Below are 24,354 nucleotides of genomic sequence, written 5' to 3'. Positions count from 1 at the left end.
CTTGTCTGTTGCTGTGAAATCCTTCCTTCCAAGGCACTGTTTGCAGGATAACGACCCTCTTTGTCATCCTAATGAACCAGGCTGTAGAGACTGATCTGCTCCACTCCTGGACCCAGGGGTGAGAGCCCAGATTGGGAAGCGATGGATCAGAGGCAGAGGAGTTTAAGCCCTTTCTCTAGAGGAGTTTGCCACCTACTGATTCACAGGCTCGCTCCTGCCAAGAGGAGTTGAGGGGGAAAGCCAAGAATTTAGGAGGGGGTGGGAATTGCCCTTGGAGACCCCAGCCAGGACCCCCGGGGCGGGGTTGGTGAACAGGCGATGGGGGGGATGCGGTCCCCAGCTGTTGAGCTCCAACTGGGAGAAGGGGAAGGAGCTGGGCGGCAGCGCCTTGGTGTGTGCGTGCGTGTGTGTGTGGTGTGTGGCGGGGGAGGGATGTGGATGAGGAGCGGGCTCTCTTTCTTTCTTTCTCCCGGGGCTCAGATAATCCTACTGCCAGGCGGTGTTGAGCAGCAGTCTCAGCGCTGGATTCCGAGCGAGGGGGACGCGCAATCCTGAAGGCGCAGCGGAGGGGAGGCGAGAGAGGCGGCAGCTAAAGAGAGCAGAGCGGGGGAAAAATCAAATCTATGCTTGGAACTGGGCTTCTTTTTCGCCAATGCAAAAGGGAATATGCAGCACATTTTTGCCTTCTTCTGCACCAGTTTCCTAGGGGCGGTGTTAGGGGCCAATTTCCCCAACAATATCCAGATAGGTGAGTGCAAGAGCTCGGGGCCGTTCGGGAGTCGTGTTTCCTGGCAAGTGGGTACAGATGGGGGACAACTGACCCATTCCTTTGCTTGGAAAAGCAAAATGTGTGCGTGTGTGCCTATGTGTGAGAGCGAGCGAGGGGGTGAGCGGCGAGGGCTGGATTTGTGCATTGAGACCAGCTTTGCAAGAGCGGAGATGTATCAGTTTGGCTTTGGGGGAGGGGAAGATTGGGAATAAATGCCTGCACACACACCAACACGGAGGGAGAAAAGTGCCTGTGAAATGGAGGAAGCACAACCAAGAAAAGATAGCTGTTTCTTGCTCTGGGGAATGCCTGGGTTGCCATTGTGCGTTGCTGCATTTGCAAAATCAGTGGTTGCATTATCCATTTTTGTGAGGATGCTCTCATCTGTAGGTAACTGGGACGAGAGGTAACAAACAGGCGCTTTCTGTTGTTGTTGCTAAAGAATAAGGGCAGAGCTATTGGAGGAAGATTTTGCATTGAAATCTCTTTGCATTTCATGCCACTTGCTTCCCCTGCTCACCAGCAGTGCCTGTTTGATTCCTTTTTCTCTTCCTGTAACTTCTCAGTGCTCCTCTCCCTCCCTCAGCAGCTTTATTATTACTCTCCCACTGATCTTTATTGATGATGGTTTGTAACCTAGCCCCACATTCTCTTCCCCTGCATGTCGGTTTTCTTTCCCGCCTCCCTTCTCTTTACAATGCCAATCAATTGCTAATCCACCAAGTTCACGCAACTCCTGCCGGAGTCCAGCTGCACAATCGATGCTTTTATTGCTGTTGATGCTGCATCGCTGTCTTCTTCCCTTCCTGCCTCCTCTTTACCCCAAATCCATGCAACACCCCAGATTTTTTCCCTTTTGACAAGCATCTAAATAACTTAATTCAGCTAGTAACATCTTTTTCCTCTGACACCCATGATTAGATTCAGGGAGAGTGGGGGATATTCATGCACAAATAGCCCCTTCCACATGACGAGGAGATGCTCTCTACAGTAAAGATGTGCAAAGTGCCGATAGTAGCAGGTGCTTGCACATTTCTTTTCCTCTAAGCCATCTGCCTTGGAGGGTGTGCATTGATATTTTCTGCTTCTTTATTTCAATTCTGCCTTGTCAAGTGCTTTGTTTCCCTACTCATAAAATGCCAATAACAGTGCTCCCTTTAAATGCATGTAGATTACAAGACAGTTTGAACTTAGTAGCATCTTTCTGGAGGCTGTGAAAAGGTTGCTGCCGCAAGCCCAGTTTCCTGCTAAGTGAGCAGCAGGAAACTTTTCCTAGGGCCAGGTTATGGCAGCACTTTGTTCCAGGTCGATGGTGAGAGAAAGGCTCTGGCCCTGGGTCCAGCCTGGTCCCAGTTCCCATCTGAATTATATCACCCTGTGACTCTGGGCTTGTCTGTTGTTCTGCTCAAACTGATCCCTTTCAATTTCCTGCCCTCTTTGAGTTTGGCCACTGTCACCTGTTACAATTTAAGAGTTTTTTTCATGCAGCAAACTCCCAGGAGCAGCAGGTTTTTGGCTGTGGGTCCCATTCGACTCTGGTCGAGCCAGCGGTGCGCTGCTGGCCCAGGCTCAGCCCAGACCCCAGAGTCCCATAGTGGGGGGACCCCTGCACCCCTTCTGCAGCAAACCCTTCCTCTTAGTCATTAGGGTTTAAACTGAGCCAAATTATGATGACGGGAGGAAGAAGACTCTCATTCCTCCTTTAAAAAGGTAACATTGGCAACACTTTGATTTCTCTTTCTTAAAACTTATGGGGCTGAGGAGGTTGAGCCAAACCTTGTGGTTTGTCCCAGGCCCAGGGATGCATCAGGACTCCTATCGGTGATCCAGGTGTTACATAAGGCAAGGCTGTAGAGTTTTTCTGCTCCCAGACTGTCTGTAGTGGGCACAAACCCCCCCTATGTCTTGCATGCTGGAGGCTTTTGGAGTGTAGAGGCACTCTGTGGGCTGGGGAGCTGTAGCCTCTGCTGGCAGGAATATTATGGACTGAAGAGGTTGCTAATACTGGTGTGCTTAAGACCTTTGTTCTTGTTGTTCTCTTTTTCTCCCCAGGGGGGTTATTTCCTAATCAACAGTCCCAGGAACATGCAGCTTTTAGGTTTGCGTTGTCTCAGCTCACGGAACCCCCTAAGCTTCTTCCCCAGATCGACATTGTGAACATTAGCGACAGCTTTGAAATGACATACACCTGTAAGTAGCAGTGGTTGCCTTACCTTCTCTTACTTTAGTTTCTTTTTTCCTGACTGGGATTTTTTTGTGTCTGAAATATGGGACATCTTGCTCCAAATGTGCAACTGGCCTTGAAAGTTCATTCAAGAAAACCCCAAATGCATGGGCAAATGATTTCTGGATTATTTTGGTTTGTGCTAAGACATAGGGGTGAGGTAGTGCTGCAGTTATTCAGCATGTCTTGCATTTTCTCTTTCATTGCTTCCAAAGGGGTATAAACCCCCCACCAAATCATTTCCTCTTATTTCTCTAACCTCCACCCAACTCATTATGCTGAGGTTTCCTTCCCATATTTCCTATAGCCATGCTGTACAACAAAGACACCCCTTTACACCCACGGGGCACACAGAAGTCTCTGTTTAGTGTGAACAACTTATTCTTCAGCCCCAATTTAGCCATCTGTCCTTGTCATTTAAGAAAGACCCAGTGGAAAACAGCAGCTTGTTAAGAGTGGTTTCCAGATCCACGATAAGGGACAGGCCTAGTAGTGACAGAGGTAAAGGAGTTCTAGTGTCAAGAACTGGTGAAATCATTGGCTCCAAAAGCAAGTATTAAAGATGGAATTTGCACTGCAGAGTCGATCCTCAGGCGTATTGTCACCCTGCTACAGCACAGCACATGAGCTCTGCTGCTCTTGTTATATGATAGAGTTGGGAAAAGAAAAACGCGGCTTGCCAGGTAATGCCAAGATTAGCAGCAACGCATTAGACCAGGAGGGAACCAGAGGAAAACTAAAAACCGTAACACAGCCCTGTGGTTGCAGTCTGGACTGTTGCAGCATTTGCTTCTCTCGGAGCGTTGCTGTGCACGAGGGGCTCGCGCTGCTCAAAGAATTTCTCGGTTCGACCTGGTGTCAGGCTCTGCGTTCACTCTCTGAGCCTGTGTGTGTGTATAAGGGCTGTCAGGAGGGACGGGAGGAGCCCTTCTCTTTGTAGAGCCGGTTGGATTGCTGTTGGCTCATGTCCGTAGTATCCTTTTGATTCACTGAAACATCCTCTCTGCAGTTTAGTCATGTGGAGAGTGGGGTAGAGGTGGACACAAACTGTTCTCTCAGCTAAGAAATACACAGAAGGGAAAAATGCTTTCCTGCAAAAAGAACCAGGAATGTACAGGAGGAGAATTAATCAGGCTTTTTGAAGGAAAAAGAAAAAACAAACACCCAGAAAAAAGTTGTGATTTTTTCTGTTGGAGGATTTGCAAATGGAAGATTGCAGGAATTTCCTGGCCAGTGTGACATAGGGGAGAGAAGTAACAATTTGGCCACACAGTCACCAGAGTATCTAATGACACATCTAAAGATTTTCTATTTCCCTTAGTATCCCTCTTATTTGCCAACTACAAGGCTTCTGTCAAGAAAGAGAAACTATTTCAGCTCAATCCAATGGCACTTCCTTGGCAAGAAAACAAGACAAACAGAAGCAAAAAAGGCAGACCTTGTATCTGTCCAGGGAAAGTGTTACCCACCTGGGGCAGAGTTGCTGACTGTGGCTGAGGGTGAGCTATTTCAGTGCTTATAGCAGGAAGAAAGCAGAAACTGCAGGAATATCGCTATAATAAATTCTCCATCTGCGCGTAGTTTTCCCTCCCTCTCTACGCCTGCCACTAATGGCTTTGTTTGCGGCATTAATGTTGATAGCAAGACCACAGTACTAGTTATGCTTCAGAAATCTGTCATTAGTACCACGGGGGCGGAGGTGGTCTCACAAAAGCTGAATGGAAGCAAGACAACCTCCCAAAGGGTGTTCTATTTGAGCTCTATGTAGGGCACACTGTCCTAGATCAGACCAGCAGAGCACTCCACACAGTCCAACTTCGCTTGTCCTCATTTTTCTTTTCTTATAATTAAAAACTTCCTAAGTTCTTCCAGACTATGGAAGGCAGCATTTGTTTTGCAAGCACAAAAGAAGGTGTTATTCCATGTACCCTAGGGGTAAAAAACCCAACCACCTAACCCAAAAAAATCAGGCTTTTAGGAGACCTGGTTTTAGTACTCTAGGGCTGGAATGAAACTTTTGCTAGGAATTCTCTCCCTCCCTCCGCAAATTCCCTGCTTGTTTGCCAAGACTAGCTATCAGCAGCAAGATCTGTTTGTCTGCAGAGAATAAAAGCCCTGCCCACACAGTGGTCCTTATCTTCTGAGAAAAGACTGGCCGTGCTACCAGTTAGAAGTACCAGGTTTTGTTCCCATGGAGATAGAGAACACAGTGTTTCCCTGTCATTGGTATTGCCTGTTTCTCTGACCATTAAGTCCAGGATGTTTGGACCCTGTAACCTGGTGCTGTACTTATCAAGGTCTCCGATAGAACACCTGAGGAAGACTAATAGGTCCCAGCCCCACGGCAAGTCCTGCCTCGTGCTAAGAACCAGCCTCATGTGCTAAATGTAGTCCTTCTGGCAAGTGCCTGAAGCAGCAACATTCAAAATGCAAAGTATATATTAAGAATCAGTGGTGACGGCAGAAGTAAAAAACCTTGCTGGGCAGCTTGGGGGGCGATGATGAAGTGGCGAGATGAGCTGCAGCAAAATGACAGCGCCGTGTCTAAGGAGTTTGTATGCAAAGCATATCACAGCATCAGCTGTGACACCGTCTACCTCTGCCTGACATATATCTGCTTACTAGTTAGGATGAGCAAGCTTTAGTGTGACAGCGGGTGAATTTATAGTAGGAGATGCACCCATTTGTGCGCAGGTGACAGTGATGAGGAGCTGTTAATGATGTGCTAGTGATGATTGTAAATTTGTAACAATAATACCCATGAAAGTGATAAATCTGTAAAATATCAGGAGGGCCCTGTTATTGCCGTGACAGCCCAGCAATAACTTTTGCATTTCTGATGCTTCCAGTTGTGGACTTTTTATCACTATGTAGTGATTGTGAATTTCTCTGTGTGTGGCAGCATCAATCTCCAGGTCCTGCGATCCCTGCACATAACACATCAGTCAATTATGGTTTTAAGCAAATCCTAATCACCAGGAAAATAAAAATAGATAGTAGATACAACGTGCGGTAACCTCATCTTTCCCGTGTGTGGTTGATGCTAATGTTGTTGCAACACTGAAACTTGGGCACATTTCAGTAACTGAAATAAATTCTTGAATCTGTTCCATCCCACAGAATAGATGGCAGTGAGCAGGCTCTGCGTTTGCAGCTGGGTGCGGGGTGTATGAAAATATACACCTGCTGCTTTGAGGGTTCTTAGCTGAGGGTTAGGAGACTTTATATTTTTATGCTATTTCTTATGCTATTTCTTCGAAGGCCAAGGCAATTGTTTAGGGGGAAGGCAAATTTAGAGTCTGTCCTTCTGCAGAAGTGTGACTATTAAGTGCAGTGCCAGGAGACTATAAAGAGCAAAATGACGGTGTGGTGTAGCTGAAAGTTTTGCCTAGTGACATAGCAGAGCAAAACTCTTCTGATCAGCTTTAAAGACCTGTTCACAGTTTCTGTCTTTAGCCGTGTTTGGAAAAGAGTTTTACGGCCTCAACACAGTGACTAGCAAGCTGTGCCTTGCCAGGTTTGGCCAAGGTGACTGCAGTGAGGGCAGATCTAATGCAAGAGGGTTGATGCTGCAGGTCAGAGCTGAGAGGTGTGGAAGGAGAGGAGTGTTCTGTGCCAGATGCGAGGACACATGAGACTGGAAGCTTCGGAGAGAGCTGCTATCCCTGGGAGGTCCGCAGTGGACACGAGAACCATGTCTGTTGCCAGCAAAAAGGCTGAGTGGTTGCCTACTTGAAATAACCAGTGCTGGGAATAGTTTACTTTCTCTCTTCATCTCAGCCTCCATTTGTCCATGTGTAATGCACATCCCCATCCTGTGCACAGCCCAGCTCCTTGGGGAATAGGAGCTGTCTCAGCCATGGCTACGTAGCTTTGTTTAATCTGTGGTGCGGAGACTCCTGCTTTTGGCCGCTGGCTAGAGTCCCCTGTGAGCCCCGGCAGTGTCAGGCAGACGTGGTGGTTGCTCTCACTGCCTGGGGAAGATGATGGCTCAGGGACGGACTTCCCTGGCAGTGACCTGGGGGACGTGCCCTGTTGAGCGATACTCACTGAAGGTGAGTCACCAGCTTGGTAAATCTGTTCCTGCAAAACTCCAGCCGCTTTGCAGGGATGATCAGCAACTAATAAAGCTTCCATTCAGCCCTCAGCCCTGTAGCTTTGCTGATGCCACTGCGTTCTGTGTGTTTGAGTGTTGGGCCACTGCGCAGGGACATTCAGGAGGTGCACACCTAAAGCACAGAGGTCGGCACAGGACAGCAGCAGGATTTTGCAGCTGCAAGCAAACTTGTAAAGAGGCTGAAAACCAATGAATTTCTTATCCCTCTCCTTCCATGTATGCACAGCTACAGTTAGTGTGGGGTCCTCGTACCGAGTACGGGCTGTGGGTGTTGCTAGAATATCAACAGTTGAATCTGTTCTGCGTATTAGAAAATGAATGTGTAGTTTGGAGTCTGATCATATTTTATGAAGGCCTCCCAGCACCAATTAGAGAGGGATTTGTAGCGATCACTCACTCTGTACTTATGTTCTTATCAATATCAGCATGCTTAGATCCAGATCAGCTATGAAATGAAGTATTTCTTTTTCTTCCTTTTCTTGGATGCTTATGTATATAGATAGAGTATTTCTGGAGACTGCCTTTTATCTCTTAAATTACCTCTCAGAGACAGGAAGGAATAGGCAAACATTTGAATGTTGACAAATGAGGATCTAAATTTGGCTTAATTAAACAATTATTGCGTGTTGAATTTAAAGGAACCTTCTTTGTTGACAAACATACGATGGTCGCTATTTCTTGGAAATGTGTTGCTGTAATTATTCCAGCAGCAATCAATTAAAATGCAATTTTTATAATGAAACTTCCACAGTCAAAATAAGCCCAGCCTTGTAATAGTATGTAACTGTGGTGGTAGACTTGTTCTTATTTTCACAGTGTCAGAAATCTCATGTAAACGCTTTGGGATTTTTCTGTCCCTGCAGAGCTCAGAATGCTAGCTATGACTATTTAATGTAAGTTAAGCCAACAGAAATGTGGATTTCATGATCAGGTGCAGTCTGATTAATACAGCATAGTTACTAGAAGGAAGTACATCTCCTTAGATTTTGTAATATGAAAAGATGTGATGCAGGCAGATGAATCACAGAGCATCAGTTCACGTTAGATCAAATTGAGGTTAAGGATGCTCAGCTTCTGGCAGGGATGGGCTGTAACTTTCTAGTAAGTGCATGTTTATTTAGTGAGATGCCAGCACCTTAGAGTCAGGTTCAGTCCTAAGGAGGGTGCTCACAGGAGAAATTCTGCCAAACGGGTCCTGGGGGTGACACCAGCCTCCTGCATCCATGGTCTCTGCAGGGGCTCTAGGGTGCTCGACAGTCACAGCCACTGCTGAAGAAGGTGGAAGCTGGTCCCATATGCTTTTCCTAAGAAGGAAAAGCATTTAAAATGCAGGTGCTGAGCCATTTCCCCAGCTATGGCTGCCAGGATGGGGAGGGTTGTCTGTCTGCTTTTGTGGATCTGGGCACGGAGAGAGCTTGGGGTGAACGTGGGCAGGGACACTGATGGGGCTCTGCTGTCATTTGGCGAAGGCAGCCCTGCTGAGAGGCTGGCAGCGCATGTCAGGAGTGGGGGTTTATCTGAGTCTATATATCTGTTTCTCTCCAAAGGCCATGGGGGCACTTATTCTTTGCATGACTATGCTGTATTTAAGTTTTTGTCCTGGGCTGAGGGAGCAGTGTCTGGGGAAGAAAAGCTGATATGATGCAGTTAGAAAAAAATTAGAGGAGGAATAAGGGGAATTTCGTACCTGCAAATCTATCTGCTCATCTGAGAAGGATCTCAAAGACTCATTGGAGACAAGAAAAAAATGAGTGAAAAGGTAAAATTTGGGCACTGCAGCAGACGGAGAAGGGACTTGAGAAACAATGAGCAGCAGAGGCCAGACCTGTCCATTGTGTGACAGTCACATTTTTCACTCACAGCTCATCCTTTCTTCTCTAAAAATAAAGGTTTTTCATGTGATAAGGATCCTACTAAACCAGAAACATACGGGCCTTGTTTTTTGGCATATTAGCAAGGTGAGAGTGGAAAATCTTCATGTGGCTGCAAGGAAGGCAGTGTGGGGAAGCACGCTGTTCCTTTCCAAAACTCTAGTGGGAATTTTAGATATATACGTTTACTTTCCCTTAATAGGGTTAGGGCCCCAAAGGCAACTGCTCTCTGCCAGTAGAAATGGAAAGAGTCCTGGTTAGCTTCTGTAACACGTGGAGCTTGAAGCAAACACAAAATCAACACGCTCCTTAAAGAGGCAATAAGTCAGGAAGACTTTAATATTCTGCAGATCCAAATTCTCCGGGGTGCGGTATTAACACAAGGCTGAAGACAAAGATGCATTTATTTTAACCACATTCCTTTAAAGAGAGATGGGATTTTACTTCTCTGTTTTTAGCTGTGTGGGACAGAAACAGGGGAATGTTTTTCCCCATGAAAAGTGCTGTCTGGTAGCGTGTGGGATGTCCTTCAGGAGGTTACAAGGACTCCTGAGGAAGTCAGGTCTTGGGTAAGATGCAGAAGAGGGGCTGAACTGAGCCATTAGCAATGCACCATCATCTCAGAAAAAAAACCATTTCAGAATAATGCAGAATGATTAGAATAATAACAGCATGCTATCCGGCAGGAACTGTTCCCTGCTCACCTGCTGCACTGATCGCTCATTAGCTTCCAGAGTAACGAGTCTCTAGATGCTTTTCTCATGCTGCCCTTTAGCAGCCAGACCCACTTGTTCCCTGTGGGGCATTCTTTAAATAAAATCACGACAGTACAAAAGAACAACAGCAAAAACCCCACCAGCAACGCTGATTCTTTTTATTAATGTATATTATTTATTTTTCCTATTCTCTGCAAACCACACCCTTGCCAACCCTCGTCCGGGGTTGCTTATGCATTGCAGGACTGATTGATTCCTTGAGCAGTCAGCGGCAATGAAGAGGCGAGCACAGCTACAGGTTGCTATATTTTGGCTTCTTCAAGAGGGTCGTTTCATTCTTTAATTTTATTTGTTTTTGACAGAGTGGAGGAGTGCAAAAGAAAACAACTGATGTCTAAGATCGAGATGTAACATACAACTCATGGCAGGGTTTTTGAGTGGATATAAGCATATGTGTCTGCATCTCTCTATATGCTATAGAGTCTTGGCTCTGATTTAATAAGTGAGGTTCTGTAACTACAGTAATGGAGATGAAGTGGGAGGGAGATAAAAGATTGAGGGCTGGAGGGTCAGAGGAGAGATATAGGAGCTGCTGTAGGTAATCTGGATGAATCGTGGAGGAATCTGCCATAAAAGGGAGGGCTATTTCTCACCTCCTCACCCTCCCAAACACTTTGCTTTGATCTTTGCTAGTGGTAAGCTTCCACGAGCAAAAGACATGAGTGGCTACACTGATTCAGATGTGGTTTTTCTCTCGTTGACCTGCCGATATCCCCCAAATGCCTCACTACCTTTCTTTCCATGCAGCACCCACACCCTATCCATGAGGAAGGTGGTGTTGCTGTTCTGGTAGGTGAGAGCAGAAAGATTTACCAGCGAGCATGGGAGCTCATAGGGAGAGCATGGATGAGCAAAGTCCAGCAGAGAGCATGTGGGAAGAGAGGATGGAGAAACGCTGGGTCAGGAGCAGCAGTTGGAGACCTGGTGTGGGCAAGTGGACAGGCAGCAGCTCTAGAGGGGCTGTGGACATGCAGGGACTAGAGTTTTCCCTCATGTCTCTTTCCAGCTTTTAGCTAAGCCAGGGGAGGTTTTGGCTTCCGAGGGCTCTGTCTCCTTCTACCCAAATATGAGCTGGAGCCTGCTGGTGCCTTCCACCTGGCCAGCACTGTAGCTCAGCTCGCTCCTGGTGTGGGGTGGTTATTGCAAACTAACAGGGCCTGCAGCCCTCCTGCTGCTGTGACAGTCCCAGCGTGCCACTGCGCCTCCCCCTCAGTCAGCTTTGTGCAGCAGGATACTTGCACCCTTACTGTGCCATGAGCACGGGCTGTTTGTTATAACTAATGGCACGATGTGTGTGAGCAGTAGCCCTGTGCTCATCCCGTGACAGGACCGTTTGGCCAGGGAAGAGGCAGACAACGAATTCTGAGATGTAGACCACACTAGGGTAATAGGCGGAACAGGGGCTCTTGCAGGGGAGTCTTAGGGAGTGACCACCCAGTAGGTGTCCAGCAGGCACCCAGATCTGTGGGGGAATGGGAGCAGGTCTGGGATGCCAGCACCATGCCCGCAAAGGGCTGAAGCAGCCAGCAGAGCCGCAGCTGAGAAAGAGGCCTAGCCTGCAGGGAATTCAGGAGAAATATCTTTGTGCAGAAGGCGATTAATGTCTTTAATGAAGTACCAAAGGAAGTAATAGAAAGCCAAACCACATACGGCTGCGGTGGGGGAAGGGGCTGAGGGGACGTTGCTGTGGCAGGCAAGGACAAGGAAGCGAGCTGCAGCACAGCCCGTGCAGCGATGCCGTTTCCAGTTCACTGTCCCAGAAAAACAGTCGGGCGCAGCAGCTGTCCCTAGTCCATCCTGAACAAAGGCAGAGCTGAGTGCATTTCACAGATTTAATCAGAATTAATTCAGTTTTCCAGCCTGTCCTGATTCTGGGATCTTTTCTGCCTAGCTTGTTATGGCCGTGCCAACTAAAACCCACTGTCCGCAGTTTTGAGGTGTGGCGATGGTAATTTGGGAGTCCCCTGATCCTTTCCTGCAGACAGCAAAGGGATAGGCTTTGAGGAGAGTGGAGCCTTGCTGGAGGTTGAGACCTGGATTAGCCTAGGCTGACAGGCGTTGAGAATCATCTCTTGTTTGGGAACCCGCGAGAAATGTGTGGATGAAGTCAGGCAAATTTCTAACATTGAGTCATCTATACCGTAACATCCTCCACCTTAACAGCCTCGTGTGCCAGACTCAGCAGAGACCTCAGAGGGAGCAGATACCAGCACCTCTCCTGAACCCGCAGAGCTCCCTGTGGTCCCAGGGCTTGCAGGAGGTCACTCGTTCGTAGTCACCTGCAGACTAGAAAACCAGCTCTTCATGTTCCCAGACACGACGGGGTTTATGTGCTAATGATTAGAGGGCCAGTGAGTTCACTGTGCAGCTCCCAGTTAGGAGGTGAGATAGCTCCTGTGTCTCCACCCTGGCTTCCAGAACAGAAAGCCCATATCCCCTCGTGTTCTGGAGTAGCTAGCACTGGTGTGAGGTACAGGCTTGCTTTGTCAGAGGAAACTCTTATTTGAGCATCTTCACAGTTTTCGTGAGGCTTAACAGCCACACAGAGCATCTCAGCTGCCAACTAAGAGACCATTCCCAGACTTCTCTTCTTTGCTTGGGAAGCTTTAGCCCATCAAAGCTTTTCTCAAGTGAAGTCCTTAGGTGTGCCCTCAGTACAAATGCTGGACACAGTGTCCCCTAATTGAACTTTTCCTTCCCCAGCAAAGTGCCAGGTAAAGCAATAGAATTGTGTGCTGATCAGGTCAGTTCTTCTTTGCCAGGTGTCTGTGGAGGAACAGAGGAAAAGATGGGGAGAGCCAAGCCAAGACTGACCCAGGGTGCTCGTGACATATCACTGCTTACATGCCTTAGCAGCATTCTTAAGCAGCAGGTTCTAAAGCATGAAGAAGGGAATTTGTCCCCTCCAACTTTTCTGGCCAAGGATTACTTGCCCTCATCTAAGATGCTCATCAAGGTTGCCTCTGAAATCAGCAGAGAGCTCTCCAGTGAACAATCCCTTTGAACTGCTCTAGACACCCATCTCTATTACAGGAGGAATTGCCCTCCAGAGGTCCCTGCTCATCTCCCTTGTGATACATGAAGCCAAGGTGACAGACTTGGCTTAGACCTTGAGAGGTAGGTGAGATGAATCCTACCTCACAGTGTTTGCAGCTGTATTATGTCCTTCTCCTAATTCCTCAACACTCTGCTGAAGCCGATACTTCAGCGATGTGAAACATTTTCCTGCTCTCCCAGCGAGCAGCCTGTAAAGGCTTTGATAAAAGGAGGCATCACATTGCAAACAGGCAGTTCACAGTTGTGCTGTTGTGATGTATTGCTAAGAAGCGACGGAAACATATGTGTATGGCATAGAAACTGCTCTTCTCAGATTCACCTTCTGTATTTTGTTACTGCACCGCAGTGGCCCCTCAAGGGCAGGGGTCTGCCCTTGTCCTGAGACATGCTCTCATTCTCTTGACCTCTTCTATTTCTCACTTTTCATGGGCTCACTGCTGGCAGTAGTGTTTATGGTTCTCTAACAACCATACCTGGACTTGCTTTTGCTGTCTTTAAGGTGATCTCTTTCTCCCTCTTTCTGTCAGGATGCTTCCACCTGATACTGCCTTTCCATAAGCGTAGGCTCCAGGGGGTCATGCGGTTGGTATCATCAGAGGAGGAGTGCCTTCAGATGCAAACCATAGCATTTTCAACATAGGGATTTGACTGAGCAAACACCACTATCTCTGACAGGAAGAGCACAGCTAAGCCCCATGTAGCACTTTAACAAATGATCTTGTGAGCTTTTTTTTCTTTCGAGGGGGGAGCTGTTTGGCCTTCAGAAAAAAGTAATTTCTAAAGTAGCATCCTTTAGCAGCTGAGAAAAATGAAACTCAAAACCATCGATCAAAACATACCTGAAAATCCCGGGGATACTCTGAATCCCTTCCTGATATTTGACAGTAGTCTCAGAGGAGCGTGGTCACAACGTGTATTCAGGTTTTCTTTTTCGAGCCTATCTCGGGAAGGAAAGCAGAAGTGGGAATCCAAACTAACAACTTGAGCAGAGCAACTTTAAAATCGAAAGGAAAAAAAAATAAAATAAATAAGCCATCCCTCTTGGCTCCCAGGGCTGTGCAGTGAAATCTGGAGCAGTGTCGTGGAGGCTGGAGGCAGAGGGAATCGGGGTCAAGCTGAGGTAGAGCAGCATCCTCTGACGGGACTGCAGGAGCCTTTGGCGAAGGTGTGTTAGTTTCAGTGCTGTCTGCAGGGGCTGCAACCGGAGGAATGAGATGCGTTGCTGTAGAACTACGGGTGCTCATGCTATCGGATGGTTTGTGTCCGGAGCTGCAATAGGTGCAGCGTGCAGGGGTGAGATCTGCAGTGTTTTCCTTAGCTATCCTTGACTGCAGCCAATACAGGGAATTATTCACTTTCAACAACGGCAAATTTGCATTAAAAAAAAAAAGCAAACTGCTCCTGTCAAAAGGAAATTGCACTTGACAGCCTCCCTTTAGCCACGGGAGAGCAGCAAGCAGACAGGCACAGGAGGCTGCCTTCGCATCCCTTGCTGTCTGCGTGTTCTGTGGTTTTGGCGTTGCGAAGCGGGGAAGCAGCTCTAAGCCCTTTGGATCACAAATGGGTCTGAGAGTCTGCTACCTCTGCTAACAACTCATTTATTATCAGGCAACAGACACTTTCCTTTGAGCCAGTGCGATCTATCATTTCTTAAAGATGCTGTGTGAGATTGAAAGAATTTGCTTTAAGAGTTGGCACCTGGAAGCCAGTAATGAGTCCATCTTTGGGAATAAGTCTCCTTCCTGGCTAGAGATTTCTTCTTCCCAGCTTCAGCTAGAGCAGTCCATGGGTACCACTGCCCAGGGCAGGCAGCGAGAGGGATGTGCTCTCTTTCTTCTGAAAAGTATGAGTATCCCTGCTCTGAAAAATTCCTTTAAGAGAAATGAGGGCCCTTTGTTTTTTCCTTTGTGCTCAAAATACTGGTGAAGGGAGGGTTAAGAAGCTATTCCAGCCCCCTTGCCTGAAACCAGTACATGCAGCTCCAGGCAGGTTAAGTCTGCCACACACAACATCCCACCCACAACCAGCACCGGCTGCTGCTTGGCCTGGATTTCGTGCTGTTTCTGCCACGTCAGCCCGTTTGCTCCCCCAAAGTGTGGGGTTACACAATGGGAAAGGGGCAGTGGGGCCATGCTGCAGGCCCAAACAAGTCCCAGCACCTGGACACCTGCAGTCAGAGTTCTGCCAAAGGGTGCTTCCCTGTCGTTTTGCCCGAGGCACAGGGCGAGAGTGTCATGGGGTCTCCTGTGCAGGTGCTGAGTGGTCTGAGTGGACGCTCCAAATCCACCCATCCTTTGCTATAGAGGGCAGTGAGGTGATGAAAGGCCACGTTAATTATGCTTCTTGCAGCAGCTATGAGATCACCCTGGTGTTTTTGACTACTGTTATCTCCCAGCTGCTTAAAATCCCGGCCTCCTGACATGCTTCAAGGGAATTTGCTGTCAGTCAGCAGGAGAGATGGAAAGATGTGTGGGGTGCCCTCAGCTTATGGCACACTGTGACCCTCTGCAGCAATTTTTCTCAGTTTTCGTGTTTAGTTGTTGATATGGTTTAACCTTTCTTCCTTTAATTTCCTGTCATGAGTTATTCCAAGCAATGCCAGCACTTGTCTTAAGTTCAGTTTGGTTTTTAAACATCTTTTCAGTGTGAAGGGAAATCAGGGATATACACGTACCTGCTTCTGCACTATTGGTTTCCTGGGTTGTGGATCAAGCTTGTTCTAAAGAAGGTTCCCTTGATCCAAAGGCACTCAAGTGGATTTTGTAAGCTGTGATCCCATCGCTGCTGTCTTTACCTTTCCCATAGATTTTGCCTCAAAAATGCCATGCTCCACTCCGATTTTTGCTTGTTCTTCGCTTCCCTGCAGCAGGATTTTCCTCTGGGCTCTTCTGCTTCTGTAGCTGTTGTGAGCCCCATGCTTTAAGATGTCATGACCACCTCACGGCTGTCGTGGTTTCTGCTGTTCACCTGTTGCATCTCCCTCTTGACATGCGTTTAGTAAACTTTCACAGCAGTGTTTCGCTATTATATTTGTTTACCAAGTATTTGGGGTCCTGATTGTTAGCTTAGGCCTGTAAGTATCAAAAATCAGATCTTTAAAAGCACTTCAGTGTTGACTGATTCCTCCAGGAGCATAAGTACATAAATGTGATATAGCGTGTTCTAAGTGATACTGTGTCCCTGTGGGTCTGTTTTGAGCATAGCACAAATAGGATTAATGGATTTTTATTTTTATTTTATCCAAACAATTTTTTTCAGATGAAAGAACAAACCAAAAGCAGGATTACAGCTCAATGATTTTTTTCGCATGGAAGGTGTGTGTTTCTGCTCCTCTGTTCTGTGGTGACACTGCTGTCTGCTGCAGAACGGGCTCCAACAGCATCTAAAATGAGATTGCTCCTGTGGTTTACTTTCCTGATGCCCTTGCATGGGTGAGCTGGGGGCACTCACCCCATCGCTCCCTATTTTAGGCTCTGCTATATACTTCAGATGGACAAGGGGAAAGGACAGTGTTGGGTGTTTCCATCCTGGCTGTGCTGTGGAGGAGGGTGCAGAGCTTGTGTTGTTGCACTCAGCTCCTCTTCTCTGGCCTGGTTCGGCATGGTGCTCTGGGATATTTAGTGTGGGAGCTGATCTCCTTCCCAAATCCTCACCTCTCCCAGAGAAAGATCTTGCTTTGGGATCAGGCATCAGTCTCACACCTTGTTTTCTGGTTTGTTGGAGTAATCTCCTGCCAAGATCAGATGACGGAGGAGCTCTAATGGCTTCTTTGTGGCACTTGTTTTCTCAAGAAGTGAGGAAAAAAATGTGCAAGGGGATACACTAAAGACATCAATGATAAATTAAAAAAGAGGTCTTGAAAAGGGTGTCTTGAGAAGAAAAAAAAAAGACTTGAGCTTTAGGCGAGCTGTAGAATCAGGGACAGATGATAAATGGGAGCTGAAGGCTTGTGGCAAGTGCATTAGAGGCAGCCTCTAATGTGTTCTTTAAATCAACATTTGTTGCAGTTTGGCCCCATCCACAGACAGCAGCTAAAACATGCAGCGAAATGCCTCCTCTGATCCTGCGGGGCTGTGCAATTAATGAAGGCACCAGCATGGAAAAGGACAAAGTTTGAGGTCCTGAAGGAGCAGCACCTGACGCACTGGGCCATGTAGCCTTTTCTGCAAGGAATGAAAGACTAATCACTTGTCAGTCATGTCCTAATGTTAACAAAGACTTTGACTTCAAGACTTAAATTACCTACCTGTGCCTTTAAGACCTTGACGGTGTCAGCAGCTTTTCTTTCTCTTGCGTTCAAGACTTCACATGAAGGGTGGCTTTAGGGAGAAGTTATATCTTAAGGGTTTTTTTGATGCTTTCCTATCCTGGTGACTATTATTTGCCTTTTTTTGGTTTTTTTTGGGTCAGTGAGACTGTACAGGGTGAGAGTGGGAAGGACTGACAGATCAGGGACCACCAAAACCACCCTCGGAATACCTGGACCCCCCTCTGATTCAGGAGCATCCATTTAGCTGGAAAGGGCTGGATGCTCAGACAGGGGAATGTGCTTTCTGTGACTGCCAATGTTGATAAATAAGTGGAGAGACATGAGTGAGCACTTGCCCACAGGAGAGGATTTGCATTTCTGGCCGGTCCTATCTTGGCCTCAGTTTCTTGCTTAGGCTTATATTAACAGTCCTGCTCTTCCCGAAGAATCTGATCCATGGCTGGCTGGCTGATGGGTAATCAGAGCTCTCCCACGTCAGCTGGCACATGAGCAGCGGGGCATGATGTCTGGGAAATGATGCAGGAACTACTCCTTCTCTGGAAGCGCCAAGCAGGATGTGGGTAAAGACCATGTAGGTGCTTTGAGTGGGTAAGCAGAGACTACCTCTGCATGCAGGATCCTCAGCAACGTTTCCCCCCAAGCAGACTTTGCCACGGAGCAGCCCGGGAAAGTGGAAGTGCCCAGGGGCCATGCTGAGTGGCCACAGCCCGTGTTATTCACCATCTGGTTTCCCATTGCTGTTATGACAGCAGTGAAATTGTCCTTCACATCAGCAGTGTAGGCTCATTCATCTCTGTTCAACAAGTGACAAGAGCGTGATTCACCTGCTTGTCTCCATCTCCATCTTTCTCCCCAAACGTGGTGCTGGGCCTTGGCCCATATGGCCAGCCGGCTTGGCTGACACCCTTGGCACCGTGCTGCCTCGCCAGAGGGCTGGGGATGAACGCTGACGTGACTGAGCCACTTTGGAAAACCAGCTCTTCTCCTCCCCTGTTGCCGCAAGGAAGTGTTTAGTCTCCCAATGGGAAGAAATTTATGAGATGCGTTTAAGACACTAACCCTTGCACAGAGGAGGATGGCTTCTCTTGATTTCACTTTTGTGTAACACCAGGCAGCCTTGCGGTGGGTAAAGCTTTTCCATTCAGGCCAGCCAAAGTGCCCTTAATTTTCCTTTTTGGTCTTTGAAGCCTGAAGAAAGATAATTGGTAACTCTCAGCTGAGCAAAGCCTTTCTTTTGTAAACAAACTTCCTTAGGGGAAAAAAAAGGTTAAAGGCTGTGGATCCTCTGCTCATCTAAGCCAAGCCTGTCCCCCTGACTGGAATTAGGTCTTCATTAGATAAAAAGCTAATGGGCCAGCAGCTTGGTCTCTCCCTGTGTCTTGCAAGTTTCCTCTCCACACAAGGAGGGCAATTTTGGTGGCACTTTCCTCTCACAATTACCTGAAGTGTTTAACTGGTTGTGACTGGAAACCCACCAGACCTTTGAGGAGTCTGAGCGGACCATCAACCATCCGTAACCTAGAGAGAGTCAGGGAAGTCTCTTCGTGCCCACATTAAGGAAACCAAAAATTGATTCCTTTGGACTTCTTCCAAGTCAAGTCCTTCCATAACCAAAAGACCAGTGGCAGCCCAACACAAGTTTCCCAACAGTCCCAAGGCAGATATGCTGAAGACATCGCAAATAAGGAGGACAAACTCTCGATTAGGCAGAGAAAAGGAGGAATTGTGTAACTATGGCAAGAATTCTGATTATTGTTAGGCATTTCTGTGGTTTTATCAGAGTCTGAAGTGAATTCTGGGAGGGCTGTAAACAAATGCTTTCTCCCAGGTTGGACCCCGGCACATGCAGGTGGTCCTCGGAGCGACTCCCTTCTGACTTGCAATCAATAACAAAAATAACCCTAGGGACAGTCAGATGAGCCGAAAAGTCAATATGCCTGATGCAATGTTCTCATCATCCCTGGATGGGAAAGTAGCCACTTAATGCCTATAAAACTTTTTATTTTCTGAGGATATTAGAGGTTGCGGGGGGGGGGGGGGAGGGCATTAGCCTTATTTAAATGCCCAAAATATTTATTGAGGACATGCTTCCTCTATATTCTCTCATGATATGATGCCCCAAATCCAGTGACACTAATTAGCTACTTAAATTTTTTCTTTTTTTCTTCTTTTTCCCCCAGCTATGGCCAAATCTCTCTGGATTTAGCAGCACAGCAAAGATTTAACAGAAAGTTTAAATGGGAAAAGCATATGAGAGGAGAAATTGTAGGATAAGATTCTGTGCATGTTAACTGATGGCATTTATAAATTATAGCTGAGAGATGTCATATCAGTGGAAATGGAAAACAGCTTAGTGGATTATAAAAATACCCTCTATAAACCATTTTAATGCCTATTTTTTTTAAATCTCTTATGGTAGGTGTCATAAAAATGAATTCTAGCAGAAAGGATAAAAATTTTCCCTCGGTAAACTGGCTAACTGGTGATTAGAGAGGCTGTCAGGGAGAACAAACTCTTGATTAAGCTGAGGTGCTGAAGTTTGGTTTTTATTTTGGGGAGGCGGGTTCACTTGTGGGTGAAGCAGACCCAAATCCCCAGGGCAAATATCACTGCAGCAAAATGTTCTCCCATCCCAGTGTAGCTGCTCTCTGCCGAGAGGAGAGGAAGGCTGAGGAGCGCGCAGTGGGGCAGAGCAGTGGGGTGGGGGCTGTTTTGGGGCAGAGCATGAAGGGAGGTCACAGAGGGACAGCAACCCAGGAGGGAAGAGTTGCTGGAAACCGCAGCTGTGGATGGGGAGATAAGGTGGTGCAAAAAGATGTGTGTGGGGTGTCTTGGAAGGAGCCATGAGGTGGTGATGCACAGGAAGATGAATTCTAGTGCCTAACAAGCTGTGGCAACTTTGGTTCCCCCACATTCTCGCATATCGAATATATTTAAAATCAAACTTGTAAGACAGACAGAAAGAGAGAGCAGCGGCTATGTTCTGCCCTAGGAAGCAGGTATCTGAGTTGCCCATTGGCCAGTGTTTGCTGGTGTGTGCTGCTTCAGAGAGGTTACTACTCCAGGTTTCCTTGCTCACTTCTCTGTGGCCCCTGGGTGCCTTCTGTCCCCTCGTGTGCCTCATTTTGAAAAGCACAGCCAATGCTCAATTCTGGGTTAAGATATTTAAGGATGTGATGTTTTGCAGTACATTTCCAAGCTGCTTGCGTAGGAAAGGGTAAATGACCTACCTCTCCCTTTCCTTTCAGAATCTGATTCTCAGGACGCATTCAAAGGTGCCTATTCTCTTGCTACCTTTGAAGGCTTTGTGTCAGCTCTCCTCATAGATCCTTGTACCATAGGTCCCTTTTGTGTCCTGCCTATATTACTTTTTTTTCCAGAAGAAGAAATCTGCATGTGGGATAGAAACAGTATTAACTTTCTCAACGTGAGCTCACAGCAGAACTGCATTTGCAGTGTGTCATTGGGCGAGTCTCTGGCTGCTTCCTCAGGGAAGCAAGATTTAGTGTACAGACTCCAGCTGAGCACCTTATAGCACGGGTGCAGGAAAGGCAATTTACTAAATTAAATTGCACAATATAGGATGTTGAGCAGTCCTGTTCTCTGCAAGGGACTTCGTCGTGACATGAGCTAAAGGGATGAGTAACAGCCTTCGAACTGAAAGCTTACCAAAAAAATTCTCATGCAGAATAACGCAAGGGTGATCCATACCCAAGTTCCCCAAGCTCCGGTTGGGTTGGGAGTGTGGTTTCAGTCACAGAGAGATGAGCTGTCTCGCCTCTAGGCCTTTTTCTGTTCTCTCATATAAATCAACCAAGGGCTGACTCTAAAAGGATTTTGAGGAAAAAATGGGATTTTTCTGGCCCCTTTCCTTCCTCTCCCATCAGCTTTTTCCTGTAGATGTCACAAGTGTGAGCCTTTTCATCTGGCCACCTTGCACCAAAAGTACCCAGAGAAGAGATCTTAAGAACAATTGATTCACATCTAGGTGAAGGAAGGCAAGTTGGGAGAGGTCTTCCGATTACGAAGCTTTCATATTCAAAACTGGGGGTATTATTCAGAGATAGTACTTGAATAGTGACTTTTATGATTTTATAGTGTCAGAATGTTGAGGGTTTTGCTAGCAACCCGTTCTCTGCAGTCAGGTTATGCTCTGAGAGACCCCTCTCATTTTGACAGAGTTTCCAGCCCAGTTCTCTCAGAGGCATGAGTAGATTGTACACCAAACTTTTACAAACCAGACAGCAAATAAGTATATTACACAATTTATTAGCACTGATAAGCCGGTCAGGTGTTTATTAAAATTCAGAGGCATTGATTTTGTCAGGTAGTGTTGCTGTGCCCATGTAATACTCCAGCAGACCAGCTTGGAGCAGAAGAGAAGCAGCTGCCGATTAGGCTTTCAGAACCCCTTTTGGCTTGTCATCACCCAGTAATGGTGATAAACACCCACATTCTCTTTACTTCCAAACTAATACACCCAATACCCACTACTGCACACATTCTTTACTTACTGACACATTTTTTCAGTGGCAAGTACATGCAGTGGGTTATAGAGTAATTCTTTGCGTATACCCATAGGTGCCTACCAAGCCAAATGAGAATCCTTTTAGTGCCTGCTTGTGGGGAAGGATTCCAAAATGGTCCACTGGGCTGTCCATTTTGGAGGAGTGGAAAAAGAAAATGAAACTATATTGTCTGGAATATGGGTAGGACTTTTCGTGGGTTTTTTGTTTGGGTTTTTCTTTTCCTTACTGGGTGCCTAATGTTCTCGGAAGAAGCATGGTACCAGGTTTTGCCACATATTTGTGTTGTACATTAACACGCAGTGATAGTATGAGATATGCTCAAGTGCAGGGAACAGATATAGGTAGAGTTGATTAATCTCAGGAGATTTCAGCAAAATGGCAGCGTGGGAGCTGAGCTCTCGTCGGATGCAATATTCCTTTACACTGATGGATCTGGTCCTCCTTTGTCATAACCATACACAAGGATTATTGCTGTTATTTAGTCTCGTCTTACCTGCTATAAATCTCTGAAACAAAACTGTGGGAAATTAAATGGCAAAACTACATGACCAGTGGCAGAGAAACTAATCCCCTTTGTTTTTCAGACATTTCATTTGAACAACTGTCTTAGAAAAGCTCTGCTGCAGGACAGCTCTATAATGTGAAATTCCCAAGGGATCTGACAAGTCAAATGAATAGTCCATTTGCTAATTAGGTGGCAGATGATTGTTTTTCTTGATGGTGGGAGAAACCTTTTGGGTGGAAAATGGAAAAATCTCACCTAGATAAGGGAGGGGATTCTGCAGGTGGGGGTGCAAATTTCCATTGGCTGTTTCCACATGCTGCCATTCAAGTCCTGAGCATCCCTTTGCATATACTGGTGCAGTTCAGTGTGGGCTTTCAATGTAGCGGCCTCCAGTTTGATTTATGCTTTAGTGGGTTTTTTCTGACAGTACATGGACAGCCCTCTGTCTGTCTTCCAATGAGGAATATGTTCTCCATAAGTGCTCCAGCAGAAATGATGTCTGCTGGAGTCTGCAGACAGCCTAAAAAAAAAAAAAAAAAAAAAAAAAAAAAGATTTTAAAAATATGTGTTGTGGTGTCTGAGAAGACACAAAAAAAAAAAAAAAAAAAAAAAAAAAAGAGAAGCACTCAGAAGCATGATCCACATCCTATTCCTCCCTCTCCCCACACACTTTTCACTGTATCTTCTCCCAGTGGAGCAATGCTGAAGCCTAAGATATTGCTTTAAATGTCAGTCATTTAACTACTAGTTATTTTAGCAAATAAGAGTGGGACTGTCTCCCTGGGGTTGACTGAAAATTGTTAAAGGAGGGGAAAAAAAAGAAGAAGAAATAGACAAGAAAAGAAAAGAAAAGGAGAAGAGAGAGACAGAGAAGAACAGAAAGGACAAAGGGAAGCACCAGGCAGAAAGATTCCTGATTCTAGCACCTGAGAGAGACAGAGGAAGGCATCCCAGGAACATGAATAGGCTGTGTCTCACCAAGGGGTTTGTGGGACAACAATGAGCACTTTGTGATATACCTAAATTACTCAGTCTCGTCCTCAAGGCTGTGTTCTCACTTGGGTCTCCGATTCTCCTGCTGGGGTTGGCAGCAGCTCCGCCACCGCTTCCACGCCGCTAGCCCGTTGGTTTGGAAGGAGGCAGTGAGCAAGGGTGAAGGGAACTGTTCTCTGAGATGGAGGGATGCTCCTGTGCTTGGGAGATGGCAAAAGAGCTGGTAATTAATGCTATGAGAAGGACTTGAATCCTCTTTACTTTTGACTGTTATCTTGCTCCACATCCTCCTCTTTCGCATTGTTGAGTCCAATTAACCTCGGTGGAGCAGAAAGGGAGCTGATATCTACTTACTGCCTGGAACAATTGGGAGATTTTCTCTTGGAGAATGACTTTTGCACTGCCAACACATGCAGCTAGTTTTCTCCACATGCAGATAACATGCAGGGTGTATTAATATGCTGTCATGTGGTTGTTCTCATGAGTTGTATTTCTTACATTTCCTTAAGTTCTTCTGGCATGGAGGACTGTATGAGCTTTAAATCTGGAGTCTGGCCACGCACTACTTTGAAATTCACTTTGGAGAATGTTTCAGGAAGGAAAAAGCAGTTTTCAAGTCTCTGGCAGAGAACCCAACAGTGCAGAGGATCCCACCCAGAAAGCCTTGTTCCCATCCGGAATTAATCATAATAGTCCTTTGGAAGTGTCTATCAGATGTGGATATCCTCAGTTACATCTGCTAATAGTCAGACCCAGAGCCTTTAGTGGCATTACTCTAAGTAACCAGGAGCAGAATTTGGCCCCCTGGCTAGGGATCCCAATCCTGACCAGAGGCAATCGTCACGAATAGTGTGTTTTTCTGGAAAACCCACTGGGGGAAAAAAAAACAAAATGAAACAAAAAAACACCCTCAAACCCCACAGCAAAACCAACCAAACCCCCCAATCACAGGAAAATAATACCTAGATTATTATTAAGATATTTCTATTAAGTTATATTTTAAAAGGCACACAAAGATCATAGCTAAATAGAAGATAAAGCAAATTTCAGTGTTTTGTGTGAATAAACCATTTATTTGCAATGATAGACTGTCTCCTGTTAACGTTGCATCTGCTCGTCATTCTTAATAAGGATGAGGGAGGGCAGTAGAAGAGAATTTGTGCATGAAGTCCATGTAATATCCATTAGAAAAAAAACAATGCCTGACAATTAAGCACAGCAACCCCTCAAGAGCTTAATCATC

The 24,354-nt window shown here is 46.4% G+C and overlaps 1 protein-coding gene across 3 annotated transcripts in view; it reads left to right on the top strand.

Moving 5' to 3' along the window:
• Nucleotides 1–494: 494 nt before the first annotated feature.
• GRIA1 (glutamate receptor, ionotropic, AMPA 1) overlaps nt 495–24,354 on the top strand; it is a 120,270-nt gene continuing 96,410 nt past the window's right edge. For 2 of the 3 annotated variants that reach the window (XM_009869761.1, XM_009869753.1), the window contains exons 1-2: nt 495–748; nt 2,822–2,959. In XM_009869761.1, the coding sequence (XP_009868063.1) occupies nt 667–748; nt 2,822–2,959 (220 nt within the window). In that variant the 5' untranslated portion in view covers nt 495–666. The remainder of the gene's footprint in view (nt 749–2,821; nt 2,960–24,354) is intronic. The other variant, XM_009869770.1, reaches the window with a different exon arrangement.

The sequence above is a fragment of the Apaloderma vittatum genome, unplaced genomic scaffold, assembly GCF_000703405.1.
Source record: "Apaloderma vittatum isolate BGI_N311 unplaced genomic scaffold, ASM70340v1 scaffold8610, whole genome shotgun sequence".
Classification (NCBI taxonomy): domain Eukaryota; kingdom Metazoa; phylum Chordata; class Aves; order Trogoniformes; family Trogonidae; genus Apaloderma; species Apaloderma vittatum.
Note: the sequence above shows the minus strand (reverse complement) of the source record. Positions and strands in the feature narration are given on the sequence as shown.